The 14,818-nt window shown below is 38.4% G+C and overlaps 1 protein-coding gene across 1 annotated transcript; it reads left to right on the forward strand.

Annotated features, from left to right (window-relative positions):
* Positions 1 to 4,842: 4,842 nt before the first annotated feature.
* Positions 4,843 to 14,818, forward strand: LOC129753030 (uncharacterized). Its single transcript, XM_055748823.1, has 2 exons — positions 4,843 to 6,790; positions 14,805 to 14,818. The coding sequence occupies exons 1-2, from the start codon at positions 4,843 to 4,845 to the stop codon at positions 14,816 to 14,818; spliced, it is 1,962 nt and encodes a 653-aa protein (XP_055604798.1).

The following is a 14,818-nucleotide window of genomic DNA, read 5'->3' on the forward strand; positions in this document are numbered from 1 at the left end:
GCTTCAAAATAACCTGGTATTTTTCGATGGGTATTAAGTCTAAGTTACGTTGCATTGAGAGGATTCATGTCCTTCAGGTACAAAAGTGACCACCTTCAGTCCAGATATCTCCAAGGCAGTATTTGAATACTGGAAGAATCGAGAATAGGTCGAAATGGCGCGCATGTCTGCTATCCAGCGTAGTTGGGTATTTTAACTGACCCACAAATGCAGATCCAGATACGAAATGCTTCAGCAGAAAAATTTTTATGGCAGTTTGAGGCTTTGTTTATAACAAGGAATTTTATCGATTTTTTTAAATTTATCTCAATTTTTGTGAAAGCCATTAAAACTATTCAATTTTAACAAAAATATACCAGCTTTTAAGATGATTTCATAACAACTTTATTTTTGAAAATCAGTTCAGTAGTTTTGCAGCTGGAGCCAAAACTGTGAATTGTTATTGGCAGTTATTGGCAGATTGATATTTTGATCCAGAAAAAAGAATAGATTACAGTTAAGTGCTAGGTGCACGTATAACAAGTTAGAAAATTTATATTTATTTTTTTATTTATAAAAAAAAAATGAGTATACCATTAAAAAATAAAAAGCATGGAAAAAACATTTTTGGTTTCCATTTTGCATAGAATTTTCCCAATGCGCTCTGATTGAAGAATACAAATTTTACTTGTTCCACAGGCGTGTGTTCATGATCACTGACTTAACATCTATTTTGCCTGTATTTATTCTTCATTTCAATATTTAGAGTTCCAAATATCGTGTGATATCAGCCATAAGCTACACGATTACAAGATGTTTTACAACGTTGCGAAAAAAAAGTTGAGAATTTTTCCGAATTTTGTACGAAATAAATTCGCATCGCCGATCTTCAATTGACGCCATTTTTTCCAACTTTTTAAAAATTATCAATTTAAAAAAATACAAAGTCAACAATATATTTAAAACTATTTCTACACTAGCTGACCCGTTGTGCTTTGCTACACCTTCCGGAAATAAATGTAATTTGTAAAAATTTATTAAAATTTAGATTTTAGAGAGCATTGTTTTAAATCAAACCTCATCATACTTCAGAACCAACAACTTTGAAATGAGAGCTGCAGCTGCAGTTCTGAATAGCAATTCAAAGATGGTATATATTATTTACTGATCTCTAAACTCGTTTTTCAAGATCTGAAATTTGTACGCTGTACCCAAAAAAAACCTTTTTAAATATAGTCCCTTCTTTGAAAAGCTCTTTATCTTAAATTTAAATGGGAGCTCTCCCATCTTTTTCTATTTTGTCCCCCACTGCTTGAAGAAGGTAGGCAAATTAACCGGCTCGATACCCAAACAGCACTTATCATGGTAATGAAAAATATATTAAATTAGTTATGTATTAAATACAGTGCAAATTTCTTTTTTTTTAAATAAATTTACTACGGTAAACATATAAATATTCGAAAAAATATCAGTTGCATCACTAAATAAGTTCTCAGCGTTTTTTTTTATTTTCTCTTTGAAAGTCAAATATTCAAAAATGTAGGCAAAAACAAATTTCTAAGTTTACATTTGTCCCATATATTGGGGCAAGTGTCAATGCAAAGCTTATTTAGAGATGCGTCAGAGTAATGGCTTTAAAATGGATTTAATACGAATTCCTGTTTTTTGTTCTATCAAGTTTCACTGATATATCTGCAGTATTCCTGCAATATAAATTTATGTTTGTTACTCCACTTTTAACGAATGCTGTTTAAAGAATACCCTTTCTGGTCTTTCCAACATATTAAATCATTTTGAAGATGAATTTCTTAAAAGTTCGACGTTTGCCCTTGCCAGAAGTTGACAGAAGTGAATATTGTTTTTAACACTTTAAGGGTAAACTAAAAATTTCTCTTAAAAATTTTGCGTCCAGTTGAATATCAGTTCTAAAGTCTCGCTTTTCAAAAACGAAGCGGATCAAAAGTCTCTTTTATGCAGCCATGTAACACAAAAACACTTTTCATGTTAAGTACGTACTTGAATTGGTATGTAAGCAAAAAGTACGATGGTTTTTTCAGAATTATTTAAAATAAAAAGCTCCCATTTTCATTTCTAAATTCGTTTCAGTTGTGTATTTAGGCCGAAGTAACAATTTCTAGAAGAAAACATAATTTTTAATTTTTTTTAACAGAAAAAGTTGAACGTTTGAACATGTTCTAATGTTCCTTGAATGAAAAGTCGAATGCTACCTACATCAACACGAACTAAATATGGAAGTATTTTTGCAAATCTCTCAATTGGTTTTAATTCGATTGATAAAATACCAATCCGAGTCACATATAGGCGTCATTTATTACCACGTGCTGTGTACAAATCAAATAAGCAAGAAAAAAAACCCATCTAGGTTGCATATCGCCCCACGTGTTTGAGGAACAGGCGCCTTATTGTTAAATTTTCCAGCAATCAATGAACAGTGTGCTTTGGTTACTATCCTCTTGCGTCGACGTTTGCTCGCCCATGGAGACGAAAAACAAACCCCTGGTTGAGAAATACGCGCCAAAATATTCCTACTGATCAGTATGCTATGCCTGGGTTACTTTCCTTTTGCGACGCCTCGACCATAGAGACGAAAAACAAACCGCCCAAAGGAAAAAAAAATCTCAAGAAAATGGATGTCATGACTTTAATTTGTTTCGAAAAACTACAAATTTTGTATGGAAGCCTCTCCTTCCTTAAGTCGGATAGAGTTTTGACTATTACAGAAACCATCCCCGGCCTCAAAAACCCTCAGATGCCAGTTTTGACGATGATCGGTTCAGTAGTTTCCGAGTCTATAGGGAACAGACAGACAGACAAACATTCATTTTTATATATATAGATATGCCAAAATCAATGAAAAAATATTCAATAGGTTATTTTCTACAGCGTTTTCCCCGTCATACAATTTGAGTCGAGACATTCCCTGAACAATCTAGGACAGTTTTTCAAATCAGCCGTGCTCGCTTCTGATTTTCGAATCACATTTCCTAACGGCATAATCGTTGTTGTGTTAAACGAAAATTATTATGAGATGCGAATCAAAGAGTTTAATAAGAAAAGTTGACCGACCGAAATATGAAAAGAAACGAACAGAAAACAGAGTGCATTCTGTACATTCCGGTACTTGAATGTTGGTTGAACTAAATTATGTTTTTATTAATTACTGAAAAAATAGGTTAAAATTAAAAATTTATCGACTATTTTTATTGACACCCCAGTCACAATTATTTTTAATTCAATTTCATCTAAAAGATGTAAAGCATATCGATTTGTGTCTTTGTCTACGGGTCCGGCAATTGAAGTGCTACATTGAAATAAACATATAAATTGATCAAAACAACAACTTTTTATTTCAAATTCATTCAATTTCTCTTGAAAACAAATTACTTTTTTCAAAATTCACTGGTAAAGTTCGACTTGTTCACCCTTGAGTTTAACCACTCGCCGCAGACGGTCGAGGAACGCATCGTATGAGGCCCGCAGGTGTTCTTGTGGTATTTTATCCCAGGCTGCCACGAGATGTCGCTTCAGGACCTCCACACCTTCATGTTTCTTAGAGCAGACTTCGATCTCCAACATGCTCCAAACAGCGAAGTCCATAGGGTCCAGGTCTGGCGAACTCGCCAGCCACTCGGAGCTCGAAATGAACCCTGGAAAATGTTGCGCAATCCAAAATTGGGTTTTCTTCGCTTTGCGCCGATTTCTGTTGGAAAACCCAATCCCTGGAACCAAAATGTCGACGTGCCCACGGTTCAACGACATTCTTTAGAACTAGTTCCTGATATGTATTTTGGTTGATCTTCACTCCTTCAGTGCAAAAACCAGCGAAGTCCGGCCATCACGGGTGATTCCGGCCCAAACCATCACCGATGCTGGTTTCTGTCGCCGGGTGGCCGTCAACAAGTCGGCATGGCTTCGTGATCTGTCTGGCAACCAAACTCTGTCGTTCTGCCCTCTTCAGCAGCGCCTTCGCCCTTTTTACCCGTTCTTGTTTCTGCTTCGCCGTAAGGTCTTGAACCTTCTGATCTTGTAGGGCTTGGTTTGAAGTTTATCTTTCAGAATCCGACGGAGACTTCGATCCGATGTGTTGAGATCCTCTGCCAGCTTAGTGGCACTACGACGAGGATTTCTCTTTAGGCGCTTCTTGACGATCTTCGCCATGGCAGGTGTCACCACAGTAGGTCGGCGATTTATATTTTTTTAATATCATTCGGAGGGTCGCGGTTCATATCTGGTATCAGGACTCATTTTTTCATTAGGTTATTTGAATGCTTAAAAAAGCAAATCAATTAAATGTTTAGTATGGCGTGGATGTATCGGACAAAGGCAAAAACAAAGCAACTAAGTAAGATAAGTTGAGTTGATGAGAGGAATAAAGAAGGATGACGAGGAACCTGCAGCAGAATATCAATATATTGCTGGTGCTGTTGGTGACCGAAGTAAGAGAGGACAGAAAAGTTTTTTTTTTGTTTTTGATAATTTGAGGATTACTTATGAGCTGAACAGAAGACCGTTCTAATTCTTAATAAAACATCATCATGTAAACTGATTTGTTTAGGGGGCATCCATAAATTACGTAACGCTCCTAGGGGGGGAGGGAGTAAGTTCTAGCGTTACGAATTGTGACATAGGGGAGGGGGGGGAGGTATGCTCATCGTTACGTAACGATTTTGTTGCTAAAAAAATTCAGTTCAATTGCAGCTTTTTTGATATCATGCAGCTTTTGCTGAATGATAAGCAAACCAGCAAATTTCCGATGCATTGAGTGATTGCCCCTCGCCTTCCAGAATCCGCCTCACCGGTCAACACATTTTCGATGCCGCAAACCCTGCTGACGGTTTACGCATGAACGTTCGTGGCGTTCGTGGCCTGAAATCAAAAATCATCGAGTGCTTCGTCTCCACATCAGAGTTCTGCTACGACATCTATGCTTTCACCGAAACATGGCTCGATTCATCAGTACCATCTAGTCAACTATTTTGCTCGGACTACACCGTGTTTCGTTGCGATAGAAACAGATCTAATAGCAGTCGCAGTCGGGGTGGGGGAGTACTAATAGCTGTATCATGTAAGTTAAACTCATCCATCGTAACGAATGATGATAATGATAGCATCGAAAACTTGTGGGTAAAAGTGTCCTATGCACAAAGTTCACTTTTGATAGGATTAGCATACATTCCACCGGAAAAAAGTCAGGATAGCTCAGTGATAGGTATGCATGTTGAGGCGTTATCGGAAGCTAGGTTGCAACATCCTTCAAGTGGTATCATTTTTCTTGGTGATTTTAACCAACCGCAATTAATGTGGGTTCGTACTCATAGCAACAATCTGGTTGTTGATTCTGCCACAGTACTGAGTATGGCTAGCGCCTCATTTTTGGATGGGACTGTTTTGAATGGAATGCATCAACGAAATGGCATAAGAAACCTTCAAAATAGAACGCTGGATTTGGTATTTACGGACGACTCAATCTTGATCAGCACTATTTTCGAAGCCAGTGACACCGTTGTACCAATAGATGTTTACCATCCTCCGCTTGAGTTTGAGATTTCATTCCCAAGACCGGTTGCTTTTGTGGAAGCTTTCGACACATCTGCTCGCGACTTCCATCGTGCTGATTTTGATGTGATGAATCAAGTTTTAGCTGAAATTGACTGGACGATTCTCCAAAGATGCACCAGTGTAGATGTAATTGTAAACACATTCAGCGCAATTATGGATGACGTTTTTGATAAATCTGTGCCTATGGCTCGTCCTCCTCTTCGACCTCCTTGGACTAATGCTCGTCTGAAACGGCTAAAACAGCTTCGTTCAAAATTGCTGCGAAAATTTACTAACTCCAGGTGTCCTTTAACTAAACTGCAACTCAACAACGCTACCAGGCAATACCGGGTCTACAATCGACTATGCTACCGTCGCTATGTGGATCGTACTCAGAGTGAGCTTCGCCGCAATCCAAAGAAGTTTTGGAAATTCGTTAATACCAAACGGAAGGAATCTGGTCTGCCTGCGCAGCTGCATTTAGATGATAGAACTGCCGTATCACCTGCCGAAAAATGTAATCTGTTTGCAGAGCACTTCTCCAGTGTATTCTCAAAACAATCGCCAACCGCAGATCAAATTAACGCAGCAATCAGACGATTGCCCATGGATGTGCTAAACCTTGACGTGTTTGTTATAAGCGAGGAAACGGTTTCAGAGTCTATTAGGAATCTTAAGTACTCTACTTCAGCTGGACAGGATGGAATACCTGCTTGCGTGTTAAAAAAGTGCCTCCCTCGACTGTTGAAGCCTCTAACCTATATTTTCAATCAGTCCATTGGATTGCAGCAATTTCCTGCCATGTGGAAAAAATCTGTTATGAGCCCAGTCTTCAAAAAAGGTGATAAGCAAGAGGTGCGCAATTACCGAGGTGTCACATCGCTAGCTGCCTGCTCGATGGTCTTAGAGAGAATTGTCAACGATGTCATGTTTTCAGCTTGTCGTAATTGGATCTCAGACAATCAGCACGGATTTTTTCCGAAACGCTCGGTAACATCAAACTTAGCAGTGTTCACATCATTTTGTATATCCAACATGGATGGTGGCAAGCAAGTTGACGCTATCTACACGGACATTACTGCTGCATTCGATTCAGTTAATCACGTAATTCTGCTTCAAAAGTTGCAACGTTTGGGATTCTCCGAAAGACTATGTGCATGGATCAGAAGCTACCTTACTAATCGTCGTCTAGCCGTTAAAATTGGATCATCAGAATCTGTAGATTTCATCCCAACTTCAGGGGTACCACAAGGTAGTAACTTGGGCCCGCTATTGTTCACACTATTCTGCAACGACATAAATTTGCTGCTTGTTGGATGCGGAGTACTCCTGTACGCAGACGATTTGAAAATTTTTCTGTTCATAAACAGTTTATCCGATTGTCATATATTACAGCAATTTATCGATACCGTAGTAAATTGGTGCGCTGGAAACCTACTAGTTTTGAGCATTTCTAAGTGCTGTATCATAACATTCGGACGGAAGAAAAATCCTTTCATGCACGACTATAACATACAAGGCGAAGTTTTAGAACGTGTAAATCAAATAAAGGACCTGGGCATTGTTTTGGATAGTCACCTGACTTTTAAGCGTCATTACTGTGTCACACTTGAAAAAGCCAACCGAATGCTGGGATTTATCATACGTTTGAGTAAAGAATTTACAGATCCTATCTGCTTACGAGCTCTGTATTGCTGTCTGGTGCGTTCAATTTTAGAATCTGCAAACCTGGTGTGGTGGCCTTATGAAGCTGTATGGGTAGCGCGTTTTGAAGCGATTCAACGTAAATTCGTCCGTTATGCTCTTCGTGAGCTGCCTTGGGAGAACCCTCTAAACCTGCCGCCGTATGCACAACGTTGTGCTCTGCTTGGGCTTCAGACGCTGTCAAATCGTCATACCATCGGTCAATCACTGTTCGTGGCAAAGATTCTTCGCAATGAAATCGACTGTTCCTGGATATTATCTCGTTGCAATATATATGCACCAGAAAGAGCTCTCCGACATCGTGACTGGCATTCACTGGAAACTAGAAGTACGCGCTATGGACACAACGACCCCTTACGTTCCGCAAAAATAAGCTTCTTACGCTACTACGCTCTGTTTGATTTTAATGTCTCAACTGCAACCTTTAAACGTCTGATTGAATGTAACCTTTGTGATCAAATGAGGAACAATCAATAGTAACTAAATGTACGATTTCTGTAAACTTAGTATTAAGATAATCATTAAGACAACTATGTCAGATGATTTAATTTTTATAAACAACTAGCTGATCCCATACGAACTCCGTTTCGCTTTCAACTTGGAATATGTCATGAACAGTTTGTATGAAAGTCAATCGCAAAGCATTTTAAAGATACACTTCTGAATTCATTGTTAAGTAATAATTGCAAAAATATTGGACGATCACTTTGTCTGTCGCCTGCTACTGAATTTGAAATCAGGAATTAATTGACCGTGCCAAAAAACCCCGTGTATAAATTTCGACTCAATCGTTGCGTAATAACGCAATGATGGTCAAAAAGCTAAACCCCTTTGGTGGCCTTTTATACAATCTTTGATATCTGAAATCGATTGCCCTTCCCTCTAAACTCCCGTGTGCAAATTTTCAAAGCAATCCATTGCATAATAACGTCAATATTTCTAAAAACAGTGAAAAAATAATTTATATGGACGACCCCTTTTGTCGACCCCTAGCAAAAAATTTGACATCTGAAATCGATTGCCCGTCCCTGAAAACTATCGTGTGCAAATTTTCATCCCAATCCGATGTATAATAACGACGATATTGCAAAAATATAGAAGGGTTAATATGGACGACCCTCTTTGCCGGCCCCTTACATGGAATTTAATACCTTAAATCCATTGCTCGGCTCTCAAAACTCTCGTGTACCAATTTTCGTCTGAATCCGATGTATAATAACGACAATATCGCATCAGCCGTGAATAGTTAATATGGACGACCCCTTTGGCCGACCCCTGATTTTAGTATAGATTGATGAAATCAGTTGTTTGTTCCTAATAACTCCTATGTGCAAATTTGCATCCCAATCTAAAGAATAAAAACGTCAATATCACTAAGTTTCTGAAAATTTAATATGGACGACCCCTTTTGCCTTACACTGAATTTGATACCTCAAATCGATTACACGTCACTCAAAACTATCGTGTACCAATTTTCATCTGAATACGATGTATAATAACGTCAATATCGCAAAAACAGTTAACAGTTAATATGGACGACCCCTTTTGCTGACCCCTTACACAAAATTTAACACCAGAAATCGATTGCTCGTCTATCAAAACACTCATGTGCAAATTTCCAACATGATCCGACAAAACGTAACGTCAATATCGCGAAAACAATATTTGTCTTCTATGGACGACCCCCTTCAGAAGGGGTCATCCGAAAATCTAAAAACATTTTTCATCATTCCTGGTCCTAATGAGCATCCATGCCAAATTTCAGCTCTCTAGCTCTTAAGACGGCTGAGTCTATAGAGGACAAACAAACAAACAAACAAACAAACAAACAAACAAACAAACAAACAAACAAACAAACAAACAAACAAACAAACAAACATACAGAAATTGCTTTTTATATATATATATATAGATAAACAATAAACAAAACCAAAATCAGCTTAAAATTTGTTAGCTTTAACAAGATTGAAACTGATTTGTAACCATTCCTATTTAAAGATTCTAAGATAGACTAAACGTGTATTGGATATCCGTGAATTAACCGTTGGAAAACCGAATATTAGGTACATTTACTCCCAAGAACTCAATCCATCCTTAAGATAGAAATTTTACTATTTTTTCTCAATTGATTTTGATTATTCTGATCAGCTATTTTGATTATTCCGACGAATATTACCAAATGGAGTATATTTTGCATAACAAGTTATGCTGCTTGAACAAAATAAAGTAAACCAGGTAGATCACTAGTTAACAAGCACAGAGCAATTCGTAATAAAACAATTAATTTACTTAATCAGAGAGTTATCATCAATAAGTACTAAAGAAGCGATTGGGATGGATAACAATTCCGTTTTAAAGAACGTTAAAAAAATTATTTTTACCTTCGAAAATCAGTGTTTAAAATCATGGGAAGATGGGGGGGGGGGGGGGGGTAATTGTCAGCGTTACGTAATTTTCATAGGGAGGTATGTCGAAGCGTTACGATTTGTGACATACGGGGGGGGAGGGGGTCAAAAAAGTGCATTTTTTGCGTTACGTAATTTATGGATGCCGCCTTATATATAAATTTTATTTATCTTTTTGTTCTGCGAGGGTGAGTTAATTGAACCGGTATGTTTAGCCCACTGTCTCTTAGCTTACCAGTGCATTGGTAAAAGTAGACTTCTTTCACTCTCGAGAATATTTGTAAACAATCATAACACGGTAGTAAATCAGAATGTCATGTACCGTTAGAAACAGCTTTTTCGATCAAAACATAACACCTTTACATCCATCAGCTAGCGCGAGCCCGTGAGAAAAAAAGCACACGGCAGTACTGGTTGTTGATATCAGTTTTTTTTTCGTCGATAGAAGCTACAAACTATGTATCTACATAGCATTTGATTGAATAATTGTTATCTAATGAGGTACCGGAGTACATTATCCGGTGGACCGTTAACGGTACCTAATTCAATTCACAGCTGCCCGCGATTAATTCGCGAGCGGCATCATAAACCGATTAACGGAAGAGATTCCGATGCTTTTGTTCAATTCAAGCTCTTGATTCTAGTCTAAATAGGTATTGATAACTTAAGTGTTAAGATTAGTTGGCTCTATTAGATAATGGGTTACTGCATAGTCTCGTGATTTAAATAAAAATAAAACAATTTATATTAAATTGAGTCAAAATCTCTCACCGAGCACGCTATTTTGCATGGGTTTTGGCGATACGCTTCAACCGAAATTGATGAGCAGTGGCTACAATCAGGCAGCTGTAGTTAATTACTGCTCCCTGGACTTGGCGATCAGCCGATCAAATCTGAGTAATAAATATAGGATACAGCAATGAACGTCAATAGGCAACATTAATTACTGTCCGAACGTCTTCCAACTGACGAGAAAGTTACAAGTAGGTACTATTTACTGAGAATTGCTCTATCACTGCCTATTATTCGAACGGAGAATCCTCAACTGTCCGGCTACTAGCAACAGGTATTGAAGTTGAAAGGTGATGGCTCACGATTCAGCTCGTGCGTCGTTCCAGCTCGCCTCTGCCTAATGGTCGCAAATGGGAATGATACAGCCACTTTCCCGGAAGAAGATTTTCCTCAACGGTTGCTGCCAAAGTCAGAGAGGCGGGGGCGTTTAGCTAACCGGTACTAGAGCGTGCTATCTGGTACGGTTGATCGAGACATTCTCGATCAACGACTAAGGGTTGGGTAAAGTTTACACGCCTGGGGCACGAGATTATTACTTAATAACAGAGGGAGACACGCGTGCGTCTAAGGTAGTTTGCTTGGAGCAATGAACAATTCTTCCATAGAGTGCCCCCCGCCGCCGTAGACTTTATGGTTTTGATACTTTTGCAGTGTTATTATACCCGTCATACTCGCTAATCGCTGTACCAGCTCAACTTTGGTCGATCATTGATCGCGAGTATTGTCTGGCGGTTTGGTTAGAATGGCCTTTGTGACCTGTGGCTTTTTTTTTTCAATAGAAATCAATTCAAAGATTGTTCTAACTTGAACCTGTCCTACTAGTAGACAGAATGAAAATTGATGTCCTTCGTCAGCAGTCGGGGATCGAGTCAGTTGTAACGTAAATAAAAAGCTCCATCAAGTCTTGGATAAAACTTGTCTCTGCACTGAAAAGTTTACTTTCCAATAATGAATTGTTACGGAATGTGATCAGGAGAATCGTATCCAACGAATGCTAATGCCGATCGATTTCCATAACAAGCCCTGTTGCAAGTAGTTCTCTGCTTAAGGAGCTTGATGCATTCGATTGCGTGTGGGCAAATGGACCATTTCAAAACCTCTCACGTCTGGACAATAAAACTGTTGCGGCAGTTAAATGGATTAATATCTATTCAAGTTGTGTTTGTTTTTTCCTTCGGGACTTGAATTGATTTGTTCCTGTAGGTGGAAACGATATCAAAAGCGTTAGTAAAACCTCTCGAATCTATACCTAGTTATTTTTCAATTGATTTGATGATGATTGGTCTCGCCTTTCTATGTTGAAACTAAACTGATTCAAATAAATTGAATAGAATATACAGCAAAGATACAGAATATTGTTAGTTGTTGTCAACTTGACAAAAAGGAAAGGCCCTATAGGGTGTCCCGTTTTGTCTAAGCACGATTTTGATACAACCCTGCTCATTCCGGATGATGTTTAAACAGCTGATTTCTGCTGTGTGTTAATGTTTACAGTTCAACTTAAAACTCTGTGTATGACGAGCTCTAGTTTTCATAATTTTCGTGAAAATGAGTATTTTCCCGGAGAAACGCAAAATATCGTACTCAAATTGGATCAAAAATACGATTCGGAAGTATGGAGAGGAAAGCAGTTTCATAGTAAAAAAAAAAAATGTGGACGCAAATCGGGTACTGTGGACAAAACTTTGGACCGGAATGTCATGCGTGCTTAAGCAGTAGGAAGACTGCCCAGTTCAGGTTTTGGTGGGATACCCTCTCAGCTCCGTCCATCGTTCCATGGTAAGATTGTGTCTGAATCTAAAGGCATTTTAGAAGCAGAAAAAGCCGAAGCGGAGTCAAAAAAAGCTGCTTCTGTCAAACCAAGAGCTCGTTAACTATATAATCAACTCTTGTGTGGAAAATCGGTGTGCGTTATCATCGACGACTAAAGCTATTGCAAGTTTGATTACAAAACGTTTCCGGTGACCATGTTTCACTGTTCGGAATGCCTAAAGTGTTGACATGTGGAGTGGAGGCATCAATTTTTACAGCAAAATTCGGGAATGCAATGCTTTGTCAAGCCATATGTAAGAAAGTGTAATGAATACAGTTGTTGACACCTAAGAGTGCCTGAACCACTGCATGCTGCCTATGATCCGCAAGTATGACCGCCCAGTTCTGTTTTGGATTGATTTTCCTTCAGTTCATTACTTAAAGGACACGATGACTTTGTAGCGATCCAACAATGTCCAGATCGTACCAAATGAGCTGAATCTGCCAAATTGTCCTCAAGCAAGACCGGTTGAAAGTTTTTAAGTCCATATCAAATCCTTTTTGAGAAAACACATGCAGCGCATATCCTATCGGAAACTTAGCATTTATTGTTCCTTTTGTAAAGAAACTCGCCGACTTCAATCCGCTGGAACAGATTGCCTGCGACACAAGCACTTTCTGGCCAAATTTTTCCACTTCAATCGACTTCTCGTGGTCACTCGCATCCTCCCCAATAGCTGCAGTGTAGAATTGTGGTCCCGTAAGAGTACTGGAATCCTCTTTTACACAAGTTTCATCATCCATGAGAATGCACGCATCTGGTTTCTGCAAAATCCGATGATACAGCTTCCGGCCTCTGATTTTGGCTCGTGATTTTTGTTCAGCCGTTTGTTTGGACATCTGCTTCTTGTAGGTCTTCAGGTTGTTTCGCTTCTTGATCCGCTGTACCATTCCGATCGATGTCCCAGCTTTTTTCGTCAAATCCCGTATGGACATCCTTACGTTCCTGATTTGAGTCAGATGGTCCTGGTTTTCTGCCTCGTCCTGGCAAATCATCGAACGTATAGTGTTCCCCGAACTTGTGGATGATGCATTTTACGCTCGCCAGATGAATGCCGAAACGTTTCGCCACTTCATTCATCGAGATGCCCTTCTCTCGCATCCAAGTGTCCAACACACGAATTTTAACTTCTTTTTTAATTCTCGACATTTTGGAAGAAACGAATGTTTCAAACGTAAACAAAGCGCTGCGCTGGTTTACTCTTGACAGATCAAGATGCTACATGCAGGTGAGCACAGTTGTGCGCGTTCATGCGTTTGTAAATAGAAGGCTCAAATATGTTTATAGTTAATTTTCGATACACTCCTTATTATTACAGGTGGGGCGAAATTGTGTGGTTCGTAATGTTCTGTCTCACAACATAACTTGACGAACATAATTCTTCCAAAACTCATTCGGTCCATGGTAACCGTTCTCCAATTTCTCGGATGTTCTCTTACCTCTTCAGTAAATCAGCAATGAATTTTCTTCTAGTTTTAATGCTTCGGCTCCGGGATGTTTGCGAATAGCGGTTACTTCACAACGTTCACAACTTTATCAATGCAACGCTGAATCTTGACGCTTAAATTGTTTTCATCCGTTGATGTTGTTTTCGTTTGTTGGTTGTTGTTCGTTTTGTTTCACCAAGTGTGCGTTTGACAGATACATTCTTAATTATAAACACTCATTGTTTGGTCTGCTTTTGTGAACTCTCCCATTAGACAGGACACGCTCAGAAAAAATAGCTACACAGACTAAATTATAATGTTACAGTTGTTAATTTCAAATCAGGCTTAGACATAATTTTACACCCTATATACAAATAAATTACGGTTTTTGTTTAAATAAATCGAGAACTTATTATGCAAATGGAGCCTTACTTGTTAAAGATGATTATTTGGGTATGAATAATGTTACTGTGATTGTTCAAGTCTTGATAATTTTTTTTTTAACAAAACTTAAGTGATCAAGTGATCAAGTGATTCAAGGTTTTTCGCGCGCCCCCCGACCGGAAAAAATCGGAAAAAATGATTTTTTGCCGAAAAATTTTCAAGTTTAAAATTTTGCAAGTTTCAAAAAATTCAAGGTTTTTCGTGCGCCCCCGACCGGAAAAAATCGAATAAAATGATTTTTTGCCGAAAAATTTTCGAGTTTAAAATTTTTCAAGATTCAAAAAATTTAAGGTTTTTCGCGCGCACCCCGACGGGAAAAAATCGAAAAAAAAGATTTTTTGCTGAAAAATTTTCAAGTTTAAAATTTTGCAAGATTCAAAAAATTCAAGGTTTTTCGCGCGCCCCCGACCGGAAAAAATCGAAAAAAAAGATTTTTTGCCGAAAAATTTTCAAGTTTAAAATTTTGCAAGATTAAAAAAATTCAAGGTTTTTCGCGCGCCCCCCGACCGGAAAAAATCGAAAAAAATGATTTTTTGTCGAAAAATTTTCAAGTTTAAAATTTTGCAAGATGATCAAATGAGTGTTCGAGACCTCTTCTTCTGGAACTATTCATTCTTTTATTCTTTCTAGAATACGAACTATACACATTCTGTTTTTCCTAAATTTTCTCATCCATTTTAGATCTATCCACATAA

The sequence above is a fragment of the Uranotaenia lowii genome, chromosome 3 (genome assembly GCF_029784155.1).
Source record: "Uranotaenia lowii strain MFRU-FL chromosome 3, ASM2978415v1, whole genome shotgun sequence".
Taxonomy (NCBI): domain Eukaryota; kingdom Metazoa; phylum Arthropoda; class Insecta; order Diptera; family Culicidae; genus Uranotaenia; species Uranotaenia lowii.